The following is a 19830-nucleotide window of genomic DNA, read 5'->3' as shown; positions in this document are numbered from 1 at the left end:
TTGCATAGGTTTTGTTTTTCTTTATTTTACAAGTGAGTTTCCTTTTAATGTTGTTCCACTTTGCATTTCAAATTTCCCTTAAGCATCTAAAAATGTTACAAAATAGTGTCATTACCTTTCACATTAAACATCAAATTAGCCAGAGAAGTTGAGTTGTGAGTACTCCAACAAGCAAAACATTAAAAAATGAATTTCAACTTGGTGATCCCACCTAGTGAACTAATGGGATATAAGGGAACCTCTTACATCCCAGACACCATGCTTAGCATTATGCACAGTTACTCATTTAATCTCACAGCCTTGCAAGGGGGTATTATATCCACTGTTTGAGGGTGGAGAAAACAGGCTCACACAAAGTAGTAGCTTCCAGGGGTCTCACAGTTAATATTAATGAAAGGCTTGGGCTTATAAATTAGGTGTTTCAGGTTCCATATTGCAAAGCACTATCTCAGGGACGATCTAGGGCATGGGCATCCTGATAAATACGTACCAAATTTATTGGCTATCAACTACAGTTCCATCTGGAAATACTGAGCAAATAATGGCAGTAGGGCATCCCGCCACTTCCTGCATGATTAGTTGAAAAAGAAACACCTGCGCACACACATTTGAACAATGTGATACAGCTAAGGACCTGGACAAAGTCAGCTAGCAGGAAGAAACATTTGAACAAAGGGTAGACCACGGCCTAGGAGGTGGATGAAGACACCCGTCCGTTTGCCTACTGAAGCAAGATGGGGCTGAGGCGCTCAAGGGCCTATTGGCTGCCCAGAAGCTTTTTCAGCCCCGCCTGAATACAGCGAGGACTACCCAGGGTTCACCTTCAGCGTTGAAGGCAAGTCCTGTTATAAGGGACGCACACAGGTCCGCGCCACATCCTGACACTGTTTCTACAGGAAATGCGGGATGGGAGAGGGGATTCATTAATCCAGGTCGGAAATACACCTTGTTCCTCGAGGGAGGATTTTGGAAAGAAATTCCACCCGCGAAGTCCCCTTTTGGAGATGCCCTTTTCCTTTCAGGTACAGCATCCTTCATTATGTACCCCCAGGGTACAATGTATCCGGGGCTCGCAACGCGTCCCTCAGCCCCCAGCAGCGCGGCCACCGCGGGGTCCCCGGGCGGGCGGGGGCGGCGGTGACGCAGGAGGCGGCGGGGCCCCGGTGGGGCGGGCGCGGGGAGGGGGCTGCTGGGCGCGGGCCTATCAGGACGCGCGGTGTTTCGGGCGCGGGGAAGGCGGGGGCCTCCAGGTTTCCTCGGGGCCCGGCGCAGCGCCGCCTGCCGAGTTCCGAGCGAGCGCGCGAAGCGCGCGGGGGTCTCGGGACGTGCCCGCGGGTCCCGCTTTTCCTCCGCGGGTTCCCCGCCCTTTCACGTCCGCCTCTTTCTCCAACCAGACGCGGCTCCGACGGCGCTCGGCCTCCTGCTCTTCCGGCTCCCCGGCTCTGCCCGCAGCGCGCGTCGCCCGGTCGCTCTTCGCCTGGTGTCCGCGGGCCCGGCGGGGGCGCCTCACCCCGGGCGCGCGGCGGTAATGCCGCTGCCGCCCTTGCGGCCAGGCAGGCAGCTGGCGGCGGCCGGAGTCGGAGCGTGTTCGTCGCTGGCCGGGACGCCGCCCTGGCCTGTGCTCAGCTCCCGCGGCGGCCGCGGGGCGCCGGGGCCCGGCGCGGCATGAGGAGGAGGCTCGGTGCAGGCGAGCGCCCAGCTCCTCGGCCCCCAGGGCCCCCGCGGGCCCCCGCGCGTGGCGCGCGCTGGTTGCGGCCCCGGCGCCCACGCTAGCCCCGCGCAGGCACGAGACGCCGCGGCCAGGAGCAGAAGGCGGCGCAGGCCTGCCGAGCGGACGCGGGCGGCCCGGACCTTGAGCAAGGGGCTTCGCGGCGGGACCCCCCCCGGGCGCGGGCAGCGGTGCCGGGCGTGCTGCAGTTAGCTGCCCCTCTCCGCAGGGGCGCCGCGGCGCGCAGCCTGCGCCTCCTCCCACCTGCAGCCCCTCCTCCCGCCGCTGCCTGGCCGAGAAAACGCGCCTCCTCGCCCTTCCTCGGCCTCCTTGGGTCCTACCGTCCCCGGGCCTCCAGCCCCTAGTCCCCTCTCCCCCCTCCACCTCTTCCCCCTTGGCCTCTGCGCCTCCCCTCCCCCGACTCTCTGGCCTCCCATTCATTCCGTCCGCTCCCTCCCATTTCCTCCTTTCCGCTCGGGCCCTCTCTCCAGAGCCTCCCCGCGCGGACCCCGCTGCAGTCTCGGGGTTCTCAGCACATTTATGGAAGTTTAGGGCCTGGACAGTGGCCCCGAGTCCGGCCTGAGAGCTCAGCCTGGGCTGCTGGCAGGGAAGAGGAAGATGTCTGTGCTCAGGCGGATGATGCGGGTTTCCAATCGCTCCCTCCTCGCCTTCATCTTCTTTTTCTCCCTCTCTTCGTCCTGTCTGTACTTCATCTATGTGGCCCCAGGCATCGGTAAGCACCGAGACACACCCTCGCTTCCCCTGGTCACACCACAGCCAGCGCAGGCTGTTAAGGATGTTACTTCTGGGATTTGGAAGCTGTTTAAATAGGGGCCCGCAGAAAAGCGTTTTGTTTTAAATGTTATTTCAGACGTGTCAAACAAACTGCTTCAGGGCATGGCTTTGGTATGTGAGTTTTGTTAATGCATGCAGTTTGTTAATGCATGTTTGTTAATAACGTATAAGATTGCATTAAATAGACATAGCAAAATTAGTGTGATGGCCCGGGATGCCCTAGTCGCTTTCTTGAGTGTTCATGACAGCTTTATCCATTTAATGTTAAGTCTTTAAGCCTAAACTCAGTGCTTAATCGTAGTTTTATTCAAACACTCTCGGGTATAAGAACTGGTTGTAAAAATATGGAGGAGCCAACAGCAGGGAATGTGATTGAGTCCAACAATGTGTGTATTCTAGGGTCCTAGGTCGCTTTTTTAGAATGGGGTCAGTGGACCCCATTCTTTCTGTGCCATACTTGGGGAATTTTAAGGCGATGTGTTGTCTTGTAAAAACAATGCTCCATTATTTTAGTCTGCTTGGGTCTGATTTTCAAGGGTACGTTGCCTTTGCTACCTGTTAGGATGACTTCTGAGAAAACAGTGATTAAAATAACTATTATCTAAGGGAACTTGTAGTTTAAAATGTTAACCTGTTTATCATTTTTTGGCCTTTGGTGCAAAATACACTTTTGTAAAACTACTTGAATTAACTTCTTTATTAAATATCCGAATTCCTCGTCCCCCTTTGTTGAAAAGGAGCCAATGCGGCGTTAATTCTAGTGAATGAAAATTATGAACTTCACATGCATATTAAAATATGTCATATTTCCAAAACTTTTCTGAGTTTTTCCTGGCTATTATGTATTTAATGTTCAATTACTTAGTAACAGTGAGCATCTCCTCTCATTTCTCCTTACACACTGTGCTCGTTTGAGCCAGTGCTGTTTGTTCCGAGTTAGCTAAAAATGTAATGCCCCTTACAGAGTGAAAACACCTGCAGAATTTTGAGATGGAATGATCAGGGCATTGTCTTGAGTGTAGTAGATTATTGCAGTGAATTGCAGCAGGGAAGGAAGATGGAAACCTAATCCAGACTGCTTCATTTCTTAAAATTACTGTGAGACTTTTTCTTTAATAATTAATTTTTGGATTCAGTGAGATGTATAAACTCAGATGATGATGTTTGAGAAGAAACACATTGTGAAACGTTGATGTATCCCAAAATAGAAGTTTTAGGGTAAAGTTTGAAGAATATTTTAACATTATTGCAGTTTTCCTTTAGGCCAGAAAAAACAAAAAACGTCACAAAAACCTACCCCTTGAAGCCTGTAGTACAAATGACAGTGGTAGCTTAGTGGATTTGATATTATCTAGATATTCAACAAGGGCTTTCTTTATTTTTTTGCCATTTTGGAGTCTTATAAATTGACTCTTCATTCTATAGCAATTTTTACTTTCTCATGTAACTCTCTAAAAGTTTGGACATCTTTGGGGTATGTTTTTTTTTACTAGGGATTTAACTTTGAAAGATTTTGGAGAAAAAGTTTTTTTCACACTTAACAATTTTCCCACTTAGTATTATGAGTAACATGTTAAAGTTATATTACTCAAAAAGCTAACCAAAGGAAATCAGAATTCTAGTCATGCCTTTTTTTTTTAAAGTTAGTGCATCAGTATATTATTTGTAGATTCTTAATTCAATTTGTGTGAAATACTAATAAATTTTTCTTATTTGAATGCTTAATGTTTGCCTTAGAGCAGTCACTGATATAATGTAAAAATGTTGGCAGATGTCTTGTAGGCAATTAGATTGACATGGCTTAACCTACTCTGTTTTTGCAGGACTTATAAATGATAATAAGTTATTAAAACCAGTTAGAAGAGTGCAAACCAAAAACTTACAAAATGCTGTGAACTTGTCAAGCTGAATCTGTTTCCAAAACCCTGTACCATTTAGTCAAAAAAAGCCTCCTTTTTAATCTTTTGTATCTTTAAGTTGGGAAGCAGTTTTCCAAAATTCAAATTTTTGCTTGAAAGTTTGAATTTTATCATTGGCAACAAATACTGTTTTTCTTGAAGTGTCAGGCTCACTTTGCTCATTTTCGAGAAAATGTAGGTCAGATACACAAGTTTAACCATAGTTTTTCAGTTGTTCTTTCAAGTAAAAATGATGTTCCATGAAAAATGTGGCTTGTTGAGTCCATACTGCAGCAATCAATCAATTGCACAAGTGCTTCATATTTCTTATTTATGAGACATATCCAGAAGTAATTAGGTTCTTATAACTAGTTTTTATTCGATGTATGTAGATTTTTCTTGAAATAATAACTTCAAGAAAATAATTCATATTTTAGCTTGAATTACATCTTGGGGCAAAATGTGTTTATGACTAAAATATATGTTGTAAGTACTTTTTATGTGCCCTAAAAAGCGTTTCAAATCTCCTCTGTTAAGAAATTCCTATTAATCCTACCATATCAATGTGTTTGGTAAACTTTAATTCTCTTTCCCTACTTCTTTTCTGTCTTGAGCCCTGTGTATGTCATGGGCCTTCTTCCCAGGTAGATCTTCTGTCATTTTAGTTCCTCTTCTTTGCCATCCTGAGCAGATACATCACACAGTTGTAGGCAGCGTAATCTGTTTAGTTTCCAGTGTTTTCAGATGTTCCTCAGGATTTCTGGACTATTTGGGTCAACTACAGTGAGTTCCATAGAACTCAAAGCTCATTATTTTCAAGGAACCATTTTTCTTGAAGTGTCTGATGCATACAGGAAACACAAGGATTGTCTTTACTTAATAAACCTTAGTACTCAGGGAAACTGGATGGCAGACACCTGCCCCATCACCACACCGTAGGAAGTCCACGGACAAATTGCTCTAGCCCACCCCTAGAGGCCAGAGCCATAAATTATTTCTTATTCTGTGTCTACCTTTGTGCATGATTGCAAAGATGAGTGCAGTTTCTCTCCAAGGTTTTGACATGGCTGGATTGAGAACAGAATTGCATTTAATAGGAAACCTTTATTAATATAACTTCCAATATAACATAGTCATTTTCTTGCTGTCATATCAAAGATGAGCTGACTTACAAGTTCATTCAACAATAGGAGTGGTGCACCCAAGAGAGGCTGGACATTGTTTGAGGTATGGAAGATAGATGACTAAGGCTCATTTTTCTTCCCTCATAGTACAATGGGTTGAGCCCCATAAAACGGCTGTAGTAAATCCTTGGAAGGCATGTGGTGGGGAGTGAGGGCTGGTTAAGGATTTCCAGAGGAGAAAGTGGTTGAAATGTAAGGGATGAGATTTATCTGGACTGAGCAAAGGGATCCTAGTCAGAGGGAACAGCATGAGCAAAGCTTCTAGAAAATGGGAGTAGCTTCATCCAGCTACTGCTTAGGGCTTGGAGTGGCACATGGACCAGGTTATGAAAGGTCTCCGGGGCTCCAATGTCCAGCCGTGGTGTTCAGATGCTTGAGGTCTCTAAAATTCCTGGCAGAGAGAGACTGGTCTTTGTACATACAGCTTTATCAAAGCTGTCTGTGATTACAAAATAAATTGTTAGTGCCTGTAATCCATGGGGCTATATAGTGGGAGGAGATTACATAACTTCCCTGGGAGTGGGGATTTCACTGTCCATTTGACTCACCAGAAGCCCTGACCTTTCCTAGACACACTGACGGGCTGTTTTGCTCTCTGGGTAGAGGTGAAATCTCGTCGGGCCACTTTGGTCTGACTTCCTCTGGGCCCTTGGTGGAATTATCTGGCCGAGTGCTCTGTTATTTGGGCCTACCTGGGGTGTGCGCCCTTGCTGGGAATGGTGGAGCTGATGGCGATGGGTAGTCAAAGTGTGGGGTCTATGTGCAAGCATGTGTGTTGTGGGAGAGGTATCTTAGGTCCTTTCCTCAGAGTCCCTCTGGCATTTTGGCTGGGGTTCTTCCTGGGTTAGCACAGAAGGTAGCAAGTTACCCTGCAGCTTTCTTATCATAGCACTTTAGCCTCCTGGCCCTGGCAAGTGGGCCTGGCTGTGTTCTTTGGAGCTGTTATAGTCTGCTTTGTTTCAAAGGTCTTTCAGTTTTATTCACCCAGTGCTCTGATCTGCATGGCCCATTTCAGGAGTTCGGATTTGGGCCATGGTATTGGGCATCTCTTTTTTCTGGGCCTCCCTTACTGGCCACATGTCCCATGCTTTTTTTATCCTGTGAGTAACAGGAAATGTCAGAAGTTTTGAAAATGATGCAGTCCATTGTTTTAGAGTGACCCTTCTAGCATGAAGGGTAGGTTATAGGGGGCAACGGACAATAGAAGATTAGAACTATCGAGGTTGGTAGTTCATCAGGGCAGAGTTGAATGGATAGGAATAGTGGGTTTGAAGAAACAGGAACAGCTTTAAGATGAGGCTTGGATTCTAGCTTAGACATTCAGGTAGCTATTAATAAGGAGTATAGAAAGTCACGTCTTTGGGGGGCTATTTTGATTTTAGAGAGATTGAGTTGGGATCCCTGTGTGATATCCAGGAAGACTCAGTAGGTAGGAAGATGAAAGTAAGGGGCTTGCAGCCCAGGAGAGAGATTTGATTGTCTTCATCATGTAGGTGAATGGTATTTATTTATCCTCCAACACGCCTGAGTAATAAAACTCACTTCTTCAACTGGAAGTGACTCACTGTGTTACTTCCTCTGAAACATGGAATCACGGGTTAAATTGGAATACAGAGGAAGACCAAGTATAGTTTGAAAGTATCCGATGGGATTTGCTACCCTCCTCACTCCCTAGCTTTCTTACAAGAGTCATTAGGTCCATTCCACACTCAAGAGATGAGTTGGCCTTCTTAGAGATTGTTTCCACAGTCAGATTGCCATTCTTAAGTAGCATATGTAACTCAGCTATATCTCTTCAGTGTAAACTAATCCAAATCCCGTGGCCTTGTGGGAAATTAGGCAATATTGAAGGGAAACTTGATTCATTGAAATCTGGCAATGCTAACTGCTATTTTCCACCTTAGCCTTCCTTTTACAAATACATTTGAAGTCTGTTAAACAGTGTGGCAGAGTGAGGCAGTGATGTGTTTTTTTCTGCAGCAGTGCTTATCATTACTGCCTTTAATGTTTATTAAAGATAAAAATAGCCATGTCTGTGATTACTTTTAGAAGAGAAACTTCTAACCTAGGTTTGTAGTGTCTGTATGTAATAGGTATTCCAAACACTACTTGTAATTTGGTTGGGAATATAATGCATTTTCCTTTTGAGGCAGTGTGGTACACAGTAGTTAATTTCCTAACCCATCCTGTGGAAAGCCTGTTTCTCACAGGTTGTCCTTCAGGGCTTCTCAGGGCACTTGTCCTTCTGGGCCTCATCTCTGATGGTTCTAGCTGTGGCTTTTCCTCTTATCCTCAGAGCCCTTGCGTTTGCCCCTCTGTCCAAGGGCCCAAGGCCAGGGGAAACTTGGGCACAGAAGCATTGGTTTCTGGAGCCAGAGCTATGGGCAGAGCAGCCCCAAGATCAAAATCCCAAAGATAGCCCACCGCCTTCTCCATATTTGGAGATCCATGTCTTCCCCTGCCACACCCCTGACCCCTTGTCAGTAGGGCTAGCCTTGTTTGTGAAATGAGAGAAGGAAGGACAGGCTCTGGAAGATGGCCACTTGCCTGAAGTGTCACACATCATTGTTGGAAGAGTTGAAATGTATACCTTAGGATTCCTGACTCATTCTACTGTGCCCGAGTTGAAGGAACTAATCATTTTTCCCCTGGAAAATGGAAGATTTTGGGGGAAATACAAACTCTGTTTTCTGCAGTTTGAAGGAATACTGTATAGATGAGCGATGAAATTTTTTGGATAGCCTAAGTTAGCAGTGAGGGTAATTACAATGAGGCAGAGTTGAGGCTTATTGAAAAGAGAGAGAGAGAAAAAAAAAAGACCAATCTTCTAACTGACCTGCAATCAGTGAAATAAGTGGCCTTATAAGTGCTCCTTTCCTTACACATTGTGAGGTGAGGGTAGATGACCGCCTTTTAAAGCTGTGATTACCCTGGAGAGGGTGCTTTGTTTGGGATACTGGACAGACCTCTTGGATTCCCTTAAACACTGTTGCTCAGTGCTGTGTTTATACTGTGTGTTTAGACTCTGCAGCACCCTGGCTTACCTTGCAAAAGGGCAGACCTGCTCCTCCACCTGTCCCCCACCCACACTGTCTTTTGTGACTCCTTTTCCCTTTCAAGTCTGCCTTTCATGTTTGTCTTAAGTAGAAATGTGGAGGTGGGAGGGGAGGCTGAGGTGAGACGTGTGTGAGGAGTGATTTTTCTAGAGCTTGGGTTTCCTAGGTCGCCTTTGGGAGCTCCTCAGGCCTGTATGTTTGCAACATTCTTTTTCTAGTCCGTTTTCTTGGCCGCCTTGGACCAAGCTGGCTTTTGTCACCACTGCCTGAGCCTGCAGTTTGCCAGCTTAAGCTGGCTGTCCCCACCTCTTTCCCTTCCTCTTTTCTCCTTTCCCCTTGTCCCTCTGAATCTGTTTCGTGTTTTCTTTTTAATTCCTGAGACACGGTGATTTAATATTTAAAAGATGTTTTCATTCAAATTCTGCCTTTTGTCAGGGTAATAACAAAGAGAATAATATACAAGTAATACAGTGATTCAGGTTGAAGATCAATTCAAGTGAAGACTTGAGAGTAGGTTTTCTGAGGATACCCATAATGCCTTTAACATGCCTTTGGAAAATTAAGCATTTACTCCAGTTACAATGAGATATTTTTACCTCATATCTTGGGCCCACTGGAAACCTTCAGGTAGCACTCAATTCTGTTTTTCTTCAGCATTTACATCCTGTATTAGGCCGGTTTGATTTGCTATGTTTCATGGTCAGACTGCCTGTGGACATAATTGTTTTTGGTTTTAGCAGAATTTAGCTGAGTTTGGTTTAAGATATAGCAATACCCCGTTCTCAGTTGAAATAGGAGAGTTAGCTTAAAGGATGTTTATGTCAGTAATTATATTTTTGGCTGTGAAGCACAGGAAAATGTTTAGGAAAATACACTTAGTAATTTCAAATCTTAATTTTTTATTTTTTTTTCCTCCAGAAGTGTAGTATGGCTTTTTGCTTGCATCTTTGTTTTTATGTTTAATTACTTGTATTAGTGAAAGTCTTTGGCTTCACCAAATTGTTGTGTTATATGTTCATTAAGGATGAAACACAGATACTCCTATGTCCAAATGAATTGTGGTATATTCAAAAGCTATGTAAAAGAAGATATATTTAGTATAAGTTAAACTGATTTGGAAGGAAGGGTCTACTGTTCTACTTGTTACAAATGTTATGTGTGGAGAATTACTACAAGAAATAGTTTTCAAATATGAATGTGCTTAAGGTTTATTTAAGGTGATATGCTTTAATAAGCTTATTTCCCCGGTCTTATGGGAGATTCTGATTCTGATTCATTTTTAACACATCCCCAGATGTTTCTGCACACTGGGAACGATGTTTCTGAAAAATACCCCAAATGGTGGGGAAAAAATAGTGCTACATACTTTTCTAAGTTGATTATCTTACATCATTTGATATTTCATAGAACTAATCTTACTTATTGAAAACCTGATTAACTTGTTTATAACATCATGTTTTACTGGCAATAGAGATGGCTATCATGGTGAAGAATCTTTTCCTTCAGAGGAGAAATGGACGGATACATTATTCATACCAGCCAGGATCATGAGTTCCTTTATGAGTCTGCAGTGACTAGGTGATTGGGTCCTAGGTCATCCCAAATTTGTTATTTAGTGTTTTTAATTATTAGAGACATCGTAATTCACTTAAGATCAATAAAACTTATTAAACTGGATAGCATTATACGTTACTCAGTGGAAGTAATTTCAAAACATTTCCTAGCATTTGGCTAGAAAAGTCTTTTTTATAATATCTTTACAGTGATATATTTAAGTAGCTATATGAAGTTTGTTACTATGACATGATGTCTTGATTGAATACTATGGCCTGTTTTTATATATTCGAGGCAAGTGTTAATATGATTTTACTGAAATCTTGTTACGTATATTGCCTTCCTGATAATTAAGTTAATTGCTCAGAAATTATGACTTCTAATTATAGTGCAATTTTCAGTTTGACTCATAGAGAAATTGGACATTATTTTCGTTTGAATCAAGAGACCAAAGGTAGAGAATTAAAAGGTGCCTTGTTTACTGATTTGAAAATATGCTTTGGAAGTCTTTGAAATTCATTTCCTACCTAGTTCCCTTCTCTGATTCTCGTTTTAGGCTCATTTTCTTTTCATGAATACTAAGTTGGAATTCTGAAAGGTATTTTAATTGTGAAAACACAAGTAAATTGGAGATGATTATAAAACATATTCAAATAGTTCACATTTTACTTCATTTAGATAGACTTCTTATACACTCTACACTTACATACTCTGACATCACTAATTTTCAACAATTTTATAATGTTTCCTGGGCCTGCTTATTTATGGCTTGGTCTTTTAGTCTGTAATGTCATTAAGTGAGTTTCCTGATTAGATTTTTAAGATCTGTTTAATTTCCTGCATTCTTCCTTCCTTGATTTCCTCATTTCCTCTTGATTCCACTTTCCCCAGTGTGGTTCATAATTCTCTTAGAGTTCCTGTCATGCTTTAAAAAAGCTATATAGTTATTTTAAGTGAATTACACAGTGCATTAGCAGATGACAAGGCTGATGGTTATCTTTTGTTAGATAGTGTTTTCATATCACTAGGTTCAGAGTCTACTTTTTGAATTATCAACTAGGGCTAAAGTAGGCTGAACTAATGATCTGGTTGTTGCAAAAGTCCTTCTGATGTTTTAGACAGTTTGTGCCTTTGCAGTATCTTGGTTCTTTACAGAGGAAGCCAGATGGTCCTTTAACTTTTGGCATTGCTTGGTAAACGGCAGGCACTCAATAAACATGTGGATAAACATGTTTCCACCCTGAACATAGTAAGATCACAGGGAAAGTCAGTTTTTATTTAAAAATGTTTAACCTTGATCAGTATTCAAACACAAAGATTCTCCAGAAATAACTTAAAATTGTTAAACTGCAGAGTGGAAATTGTAAAGACACCTGTTACAAAGAATTTCTTGTCAGTTTTTAGTATTTGCATCTGCAAAGCTTGAGTTGTTAGCTAAGATCTGAAATAGATCTCCTGTATGTGATCATTGTATTTGTTGTTTGATAAAGTGGGGCTCTGAACACAGAATTCTTGCAGACTCTGTCAGCTCATAACTTGAAAAGTAGAGGTAAGGATATTATATGTTAGTAATAATTTGCACTGCAGATTTCCTTGAGTTCATACCTGGTTTTGAATTATTGTCACCATGGTCAGACAAATAGTACTTTGACATAAAATAATTTTTTTTTTTTAAACAGCCTGGCACATCCTTGACGTTTGTTATTTTTTGTTTTTAATCCAAGTAATACCTTCCTTAGTCCTAGGTGTAGTATGAATAATATTTCATATATAGTCTGGCCTAACTTTGGGGTTTACACCATTGTTATTGAAGTTAACGTATTTTCCTTTACCCACATGGATGAGTAATTCTTGGGGATTTATTGAACAAGAGGCTAGATGTGGAAAGAAGAAAAATTTTCAGCATCAGAAACAGATATTTAGAAGATTATCATAAATTCTTAGAAATTCTTAGAAAGAGATACCTGATTCACATATCTGTAGTTATTATTCAGTGGTGCATTAAGATTTTCACTTTGGTCCATATTGTTTCCAGTGTTCTGTAGATAATATGGGAAATCATTTTCTTTTCTGTAATTTTTAAGGATCTCTTCTGGCTTTCTCCTCCTCTTTGTATTAAAGGAAATCTGGTTTATCTCTCATATGTTCACTTCCCTCATAACTTTTTACGATGAAGATTTCTTTTTCCTTGTTTCTCCCTCACCTCTGTGGCCTTGAACCAGCGTTTCTTCCAAATCCCTTCCCCTCAGAGTCACTCCGGCTTGTGCTTGAATCCTGAGTTTTTAATTCTACTTATGTTAACTTTCTTTCGAGTTTGTTTTCTCATCTTCTAATGGAGAAAGTTGTACCTGTCATGGAGTGGTGTGTTATTTTCCTAAGGCCGCCATAACACATTACCACATGTTGGCTTAAAACGTCAAGTTTATTTTCTCAGAATTATGGAGGCCAGAAGTCTGAAATTAAGGTGTTGGGAGGACAGTCCCTCTGGAGGCTCTGGGGAAAATCCTCCTGTGACTTCCAGCTTTAGGTGCCTGGTGGCCACATCACTGCCTCTGTCTTCACATTGCCTTCGTGTGTGTGTATGTCTGTGTGTGTGTGTCTGTGAGAGTGTGTGAAATCTCTACCTTTCTCTTAGAAGAGTACTTGCCATTAGATTTAGGGTCCACCTGGGTAATCCAGGATGATCTCCTCATCTCAGAATCCTTAGCTTAATTGCATCTGGAAAGACCCCTTTCCGAGTGTAACATTCACAGGTTCTGGGAATTAGGGTGTGGGCATATCTTTTTGGGGATTTCCAGTCAACCAACTCCAGGTGGTTGTAAGAATTAAAGGAAATATAATTGTGTATGTGTACTTAACGTATATTTATATGTGGACTTCAGCTCAGTGCCTGACCAAACTCAGCACTTAGTAAATGTTAGTTCATCTTCTGCTCTTCAGAAACCTATGCCCGCCAAGATTCTATCTCCCTGGAAGATTTTGGCAGTCAGTGCTCAATTCTGAATGTTGCCTTCCACTTTGTCCCCCGCGTCCGTCCTCGTTGCTGACCACCAGGATGTCTAGCTCTTGTCTTCTGCCCTCACTCCGCCTGGCCATGCCCTGGGTGTCAGCATAGCTGTGGCCTGCTCTCCCTTGCACCTCTCCAGACCAAAGCCTTCTTAACCTTCTGCTTCTGGAACTTTCTCATCTCTGTTAACAGTTATATCTCATCCTCACAATGACTTCTCATCCTCTCACTCTCCTTTGTTTTTTTTTTAAACTCTCCATCCACTTGACCCTTCCTAACTTCCGTTACTACCCATCTCCGCTCAGGGCAGATTGTCATTCCCTGGGTGTGCGCTGCCCCTGTGCACCTCAGCTTCTGCTTAAACTTTCTCACCAACAGAATGGTTTTCTCTCCTTCCTCTTGCTTCTTTTAGTGCCTGAAATTATTCACCCTTTCTTCTAGTTTTTTCCACTCAGGCTGCTGACATGCTCAGGGCCCTGCTCTGCCAGAAAACCTTCCTTGGACCTTGCTAATCACTTATTTTCCTTTTCTGAAACTCGCTGCTCTCACTTTGTCAGTATCCACTGAAATCTTTACTATTTTCCTTTGGTTTCCACTCCTTCCTGAAGCTGCTGTCTTGAAGGCTTGCAGTGATCTGCTGTAGGCTTTTTAAAGAGGCTAAATGGTATGATGGTCAAGGGCTGGCTTGCTGGAGCCAAACTGCTGGGATTTGAATTCCGGCTTCACCACTTACTAACAACTGTGTAACCTGTGGCAAGTTATTCGACTCCATGCTTCAATTTCTTTATCTGAAAAATGAGAATAATAATAGTACCTGCCTTATAGAATTGCTTGTGAGGATTAAATAGGTTAGTATATGTAAAGTATGCTTGACAAAGAGAGTATGCTGAATTTTTTTAAGCTGTTGTTTTTCAGTCTTTCTCCTTAGCATCTGCAGCATTTGATGTGGTTTACTTCTCCCTCTTCTTTAGTCCATTAGCTTTTTCACTGTGTTCAAGCTGAGATTAATTCACTTTGGGATCTTTTATCTTTGTGCTGCCTATTTGTGGTCTGTCTTCATACATCAGATCTTCACCTTCTTATCTCCTTTTTGGATAATTTTTCCTCTGGGAATTTATCACGATAGTTCCAGGTTTTACATTTATTGAATGTCTCCTCAAATGGTATTGCTAGCCCTCTTTTAGCTTCAGTCCTACATTTATAACTGCATCCCAGATTGCCTGACCAACATCATCATCTCCCTCTCAAAATCATTTATTCACTAGACTTTTGTTAAGAGACCTGGGAACTGTGGCAGCATGTCATAGCAACTAGGAACAGAGATATCAGGATCACAGGGATGCTGCGTTGGTGTCCTGCAAAGCCCAGGAAACAGTTCTAGATCCCTGCAGGCAGGCATGTTCTTCTTATCTTGAATCCTTACAGCACTGTTAGTGAGCAAAGCTGGATGTGGAAAGGGGCTGGGAGGCACAGTTTTATAGCAGATGTGTCCCTTAATTTTCTTAACTGAAGAATTAGACAAGTTTGCCTCGTAAACTCAGGATAGAATGCCTGGCCTAAAAGCTTTCATAAACTGTTGAAGATAGGTTTTATTCTTTTTATTTTTTAAATTTTTTTCCGATGTTGTTACCCCCTGGGAAGCAGAACTGGTAAAGAAGTTAGATTTGTGTCTCACAACGCAGAGTCAAATAGAAAATGAATGAAATTAGAGAACACACAGCATGGTTTTAATTAAGCAGTGGTAGGTTTCCCTATTAGTTTTATGAAATGGGGGTTCTTATAAATTGGAATAGAAATTTTAGACAAGGATTTTCTCTACCTAAAGACTTGCCAATAAGAAATTACATCTTGTTTTTTGCAATCTATCCATCGGACAAAGGGCTAATATCCAGAATCTACAAAGAACTTGAATTTACAAGAAAAAAACAACCCCATCAAATGATAGGCAAAGGATATGAACAGACACTTCTCAAAAGAAGATATTTATGCAGCCAACAGACATATGAAAAAATGCTCATCATCACTGGTCATTAGAGAAATGCAAATCAAAACCACAATGAGATAACATCTCATGCCAGTTACAATGGTGATCATTAAAAAGTCAGGAAACAACAGATGCTGGAGCGGTTGTGGAAAAATAGGAACACTTTTACACTGTTGGTGGGAGGGTAAATTAGTTCAACCATTGTGGAAGACAGTGTGGCAATTCCTCAAGGATCTAGAACTGGAAATACCATGTGACCCAGCAATCCCATTACTGGGCATATACCCAGAGGATTATAAATCATTCTACGATAAAGACATGCACACGTATGTTTATTGTGACACTGTTCACAATAGCAAAGACTTGGAACCAAATGTCTATCAGTGATAGACTGGATTAAGAAAATGTGGCACATATACACCATGGAACTATGCAGCCATAAAAAAGGATGAGTTCATGTCCTTTGCAGGGACATGGATGAAGCTGGAAACCATCATTCTCAGCAAACTATCACAAGATCAGAAAACCAAACACTGCATGTTCTGATAAGTGGGAGTTGAACAATGAGAACACATGGACACAGGGTGGGGAATATCACACACTGGGGCCTCTCAGGGGTTGGGGGACTAGGGGAGGGATAACATTAGGAGAAATACCTAATGTAGGTGACGGGTTGATGGGTGCAGCAAACCACCATGGCATGTGTAAACCGATGTAACCTGCACATTCTGCACATGTACCCCAGAACTTAAAGTATAGTAATAAAAAAAAGACATTACATTTTATACTACTACTAATAAGCAAGTTTTGGGTTTGGGTTAACATAGTTTTATGTTTGGAAAGCAGACAATTGGAACCATTCTCATGCTGGTTTAGTGTGTCTTGCAACCCTGTGACATAGCACTTTCTTCCGGTTAACAGCCACTCTCTTTTTAAACACAGCTTCATTCCCTAATGGGTTTTGGTCTTTAGGGATTAAACCCATGAGGACCATTAACCTGAGGAATGTAACTCAATTAGCTGTAAATGATTTGGAATAAAGGAATAGATTTTCCATTTGGAGAAATTGGTGTGTAGCTTTTCTTAATTTTGGTCTTCATTCTTCTAATGAATAGTAAATGCACTCTTTTGGTAAATAATTCACCTTTGTTAGAGGTACCACAAAAAATCATTTTAAAGGCCAGGTGCGGTGGCTCACGCCTGTGATCCCACCACTTTGAGAGGCTGAGGCGGGTGGATTGCCTGAGCTCAGGAGTTCGAGACCAGCCTGGGCAACATGAAGAAACCCTGTCTCTACAAAAAATACAAAAATTATCTGGGTGTGGTGGTAGGCCCCTGTAATCCCAGCTACTTGTGAGACTGAGGTGGGAGGATTGCTTGAGCCTGGGAGATGGAGGTTGTGGAGAGCCAAGGTGGAGCTACCGCACTCCAACCTGGATGACAGAGTGAGACCCTGTCTCAAAAAGAAAAAAAAAAGATCATCATTTTTAACAGTTTTGTTACCTACAAGTTGTATAATTTAAAAAGTTGTTTCCAGGAAACATAATAATGCATATAATGCTCCTACTTAGCATCTCATTTCTTCGGCCAGGGTCAGTTCTGGAAGTACAAGTTTTTTTGCTTTAGGCTGAGTTCTAGTACTTTGTGGCAGGTTTTCTTTTCACAGTTTGGTGTAGCACAAATATAAGATGTTTATATTACTGACAACAAATTTCATATGTAACTTAAGGATTAAATAATCCAAGGTGCTGCAAACCAGGTGTCATTAGTAATCTATGTGATGCTGCCCTGCCCACATCATTTCAGTTGAACTTTGGGTCTTCACTTAGGCAGAGTAGTTAATGTTAGCTTGTCTTTTATTGAACATTTTCCTGCATTTTTGGTTGGCTGTTCTTTTAGTTTTCTTTTTTCTTTTAGTCTCTTTTCTTCCATTTTTTTGTAGTTATCAAAGATGAATTTGTTGCTGTAGGTACTTTCATTATTAAAAAATTAATATGGATTAAGAAATTAGAAAAAAGTCTATACAAGAATAAGATCAGGAACTAATACATTTAAAAATAGAGGAAAAAAGAATTGAGATATTCAAGACAGATTATTTAAGTATAAGCAATGGAATACACAAATATGGCAAGTCTTATAAAAATAAAAGGGAGTGCTTGCTCTGGCAGCAAATATACAAAAATGGGAACAATACAGAGATTAACATGGCCGCTGCACAAGGATGACATGTTTATTTTCAAATTTTAAATACATAAGGGGAGAAAACACAATTAAAAATCAAAACTAGAGGAGATTCAAAAATTATGTAAGTTATGCACAGCTTTACCTAATTTGAATATCTCAATGAAACTTTGAATCTCTGGCACAAAATACTCCAAATTGAATCAAGAATAAATAGAAACTGAAATACACCTAATACAATTTCTGGCAGAGGGCAGGCATTCAACAAATCAAAAAACGTAATACATGGACAGAGAGGAATTGGAACAGGTGTCTGATTACAACTTTTTTTTTTTTTTTTTTTTTGACACAGGGTCACCTGTGTCTAGCTCTGTCACCCAGGCTAGAGTGCAGTGGTGCAGTCCTGGCTTGGCTCACTGTAACCTCTGCCTCCTGGGTTCAAGTGAGTCTCCTGCCTCAGCCTCCTGAGTAGCTGGGGTTACAGGCATGTGCCACCACGCCTGGCTGGTTTTTTTTTTTGTATTTTTTAGTAGAGACGGCATTTCACCATGTTGGCCAGGCTGGTCTCAAACTCTTGACCTCAAGAGATCGCCTGTATTGGCCTTCCAAAATGCTGGGATTACAGGCGTGAGCTACCACGCCTGGCCAGATTACAACTTTTAGGTGACTTTTTATGAGAAGTCAATTCAAACTTTTAAGGGCTTAATATCTGCCACACTATATCAGTTGTTTCAGAGTTAAGAAAATGACAGCAATGTGTACAGTCTATTTTATGAAACTAACATTAAGAACAAAAACATAGATGGCAAAAAACCCACAAACCTTACTTATGAATATATATTTAAATTGTATGAAGAGGTTTTTCCCCCATATGGTCTATTTATTTTAAATAATTTCAACTTTTATTTTAGATTCAGGGCATACATGTGCAACTTTGTTACATGGGTATATTGCATGATGCAGAGGTTTGGAGTATGATTGATCCTGCCACCTAGGTAGTGAGCATGGTACCCCATAGGTAGTTTTAAACTTCTGCCCCGCTTTGTCCCTCCCTCTTGTAGTAGTAGTCCTCAGTTTCTGTTGTTGGCCATCTTTTGTTCATGAGTACCCAGTGTCTAGCTCCCACTTGCAAGTGAGAACATGCGGTATTTGGTTTTCTGTGCCTGTGTTAATTCGCTAGGATAATGGCCTGCAGCTGCATCCATGTTGTTGCAAAGCACATGATTTTGTTCTTTTTTATGACTGTGTTCTTCATTCTTTTTTTTTTTTTTTTGAGATGGAGTCTTGCTCTGTCGCCCAGGCTGGAGTGCAGTGGCGCAGTCTCGGCTCACTGCAACCTCTGTCTCCAGGGTTCAAGCCATTCTCCTGCCTCAGCCTCCTGAGTAGCTGGGGTTACAGGCTCGCACCACCACATCCGGCTGATTTTTTTGTATTTTTAGTAGAGATAGGGTTTCACCATGTTGGCCAGGATGGTCTCGATCTGTTGACCTCATGATCCGACCGCCTCGGCCTTCCAGGAATTACAGGCGTGAGTCTTCATTCTTTTAAAGTCCACTTAAGTACAAAAACGTAGTCAAAATGTGTTGTATTTGTAAACTAGTATAGTAAATTCAGGTGTAGGCAAGTTAAATCTAATTATAAGAGTACTTTCTAGAAAGCCTGTAGACATTTTAAAAACGGTATCTGTAAAGCTTATGTGAAACCTGGATTTCTGTTTGTCTCTCTTTTCTGGAGGTGAAAGAAAAGTTTTATTTTACTCTGCTTTTCTAGTAGTTTAATTTATGCTCTCTTCATATGTACTTTGAGCAAGTTCACATTTACATAAAAAGTGGGAAAGAAGGTAGTAAACATTAAATTTCTCTCATCCCTTTATTCCATCTTGAGAAACTAGAGCAGCACTCAGAAAATTAGTCAGCATTCTTAATTTTTTTCATTCAGCATTCATCTTTGAAGAGTGTCATTACTGTATTCAGAGACAGCTTATCTTAAAATTGAGTCATTAACTGAGGCTTGCAGTTTCTTGGTTTTTGCCATGATAGTGAGCCTCTGCCTCTTATCTGAATGGAGTTTATGATTTTCTAGCTTTGTGTTTAGAGGCTTTAAAGAAGAATGCACTACTTGCACACCTGCCTTGTGAAAACGAGGAAACTGAGATCCAAGGAGCTGTACAAAGTTATGCACAGCACTAACAGAATTGGGACCAGGAAAGGAGTTTCTGACTTAGTTCTGTGCCTCTGGGGAGTCTGGACATCTCAAAAGTTAGGGATTTTTGCCATAAAGCTTTGTCAATTTACCAGTTTCTCCCAGCAGAAGAAATTTGGTGCCTATTTTTGAAGCACTTACTGTGAATAATTAAATTGAGCTGCTTTAAAAATACACATTGATTTTGATTTTGTTTGCTTTTACCATCCTGGTAGAAAGATTTGTGATTGAAAGGGAGTGTGAAAGTTTAATTAACTCTTA

General features: G+C 41.6%; 1 protein-coding gene and 1 pseudogene across 4 annotated transcripts in view; both read left to right on the top strand.

Annotated features, from left to right (window-relative positions):
• Positions 1-703: 703 nt before the first annotated feature.
• B4GALT6 (beta-1,4-galactosyltransferase 6) overlaps positions 704-19830 on the top strand; it is a 77072-nt gene continuing 57945 nt past the window's right edge. Inside the window, exon 1 of one of the 4 annotated variants that reach the window (XM_054460300.2) lies at positions 704-1022. Coding sequence is in view for 3 of the 4 variants with exons in the window: in XM_054460299.2 (XP_054316274.1) it covers positions 2327-2441 (115 nt within the window). In the remaining variant the exon portion in view is untranslated. Of the gene's footprint in view, positions 1023-1677; positions 2442-19830 lie in introns of those variants that run through there. The other 3 variants (XM_054460299.2, XM_054460297.2, XM_054460301.2) reach the window with 3 other exon arrangements.
• LOC129019182 (U6 spliceosomal RNA) lies at positions 17343-17441 on the top strand (annotated as a pseudogene).

This window comes from Pongo pygmaeus, chromosome 17, assembly GCF_028885625.2.
Source record: "Pongo pygmaeus isolate AG05252 chromosome 17, NHGRI_mPonPyg2-v2.0_pri, whole genome shotgun sequence".
NCBI classification, from domain to species: domain Eukaryota; kingdom Metazoa; phylum Chordata; class Mammalia; order Primates; family Hominidae; genus Pongo; species Pongo pygmaeus.
The sequence above is the reverse complement of the archived record's forward strand: the minus strand, read 5'-3'. Positions and strand labels throughout refer to the sequence as shown.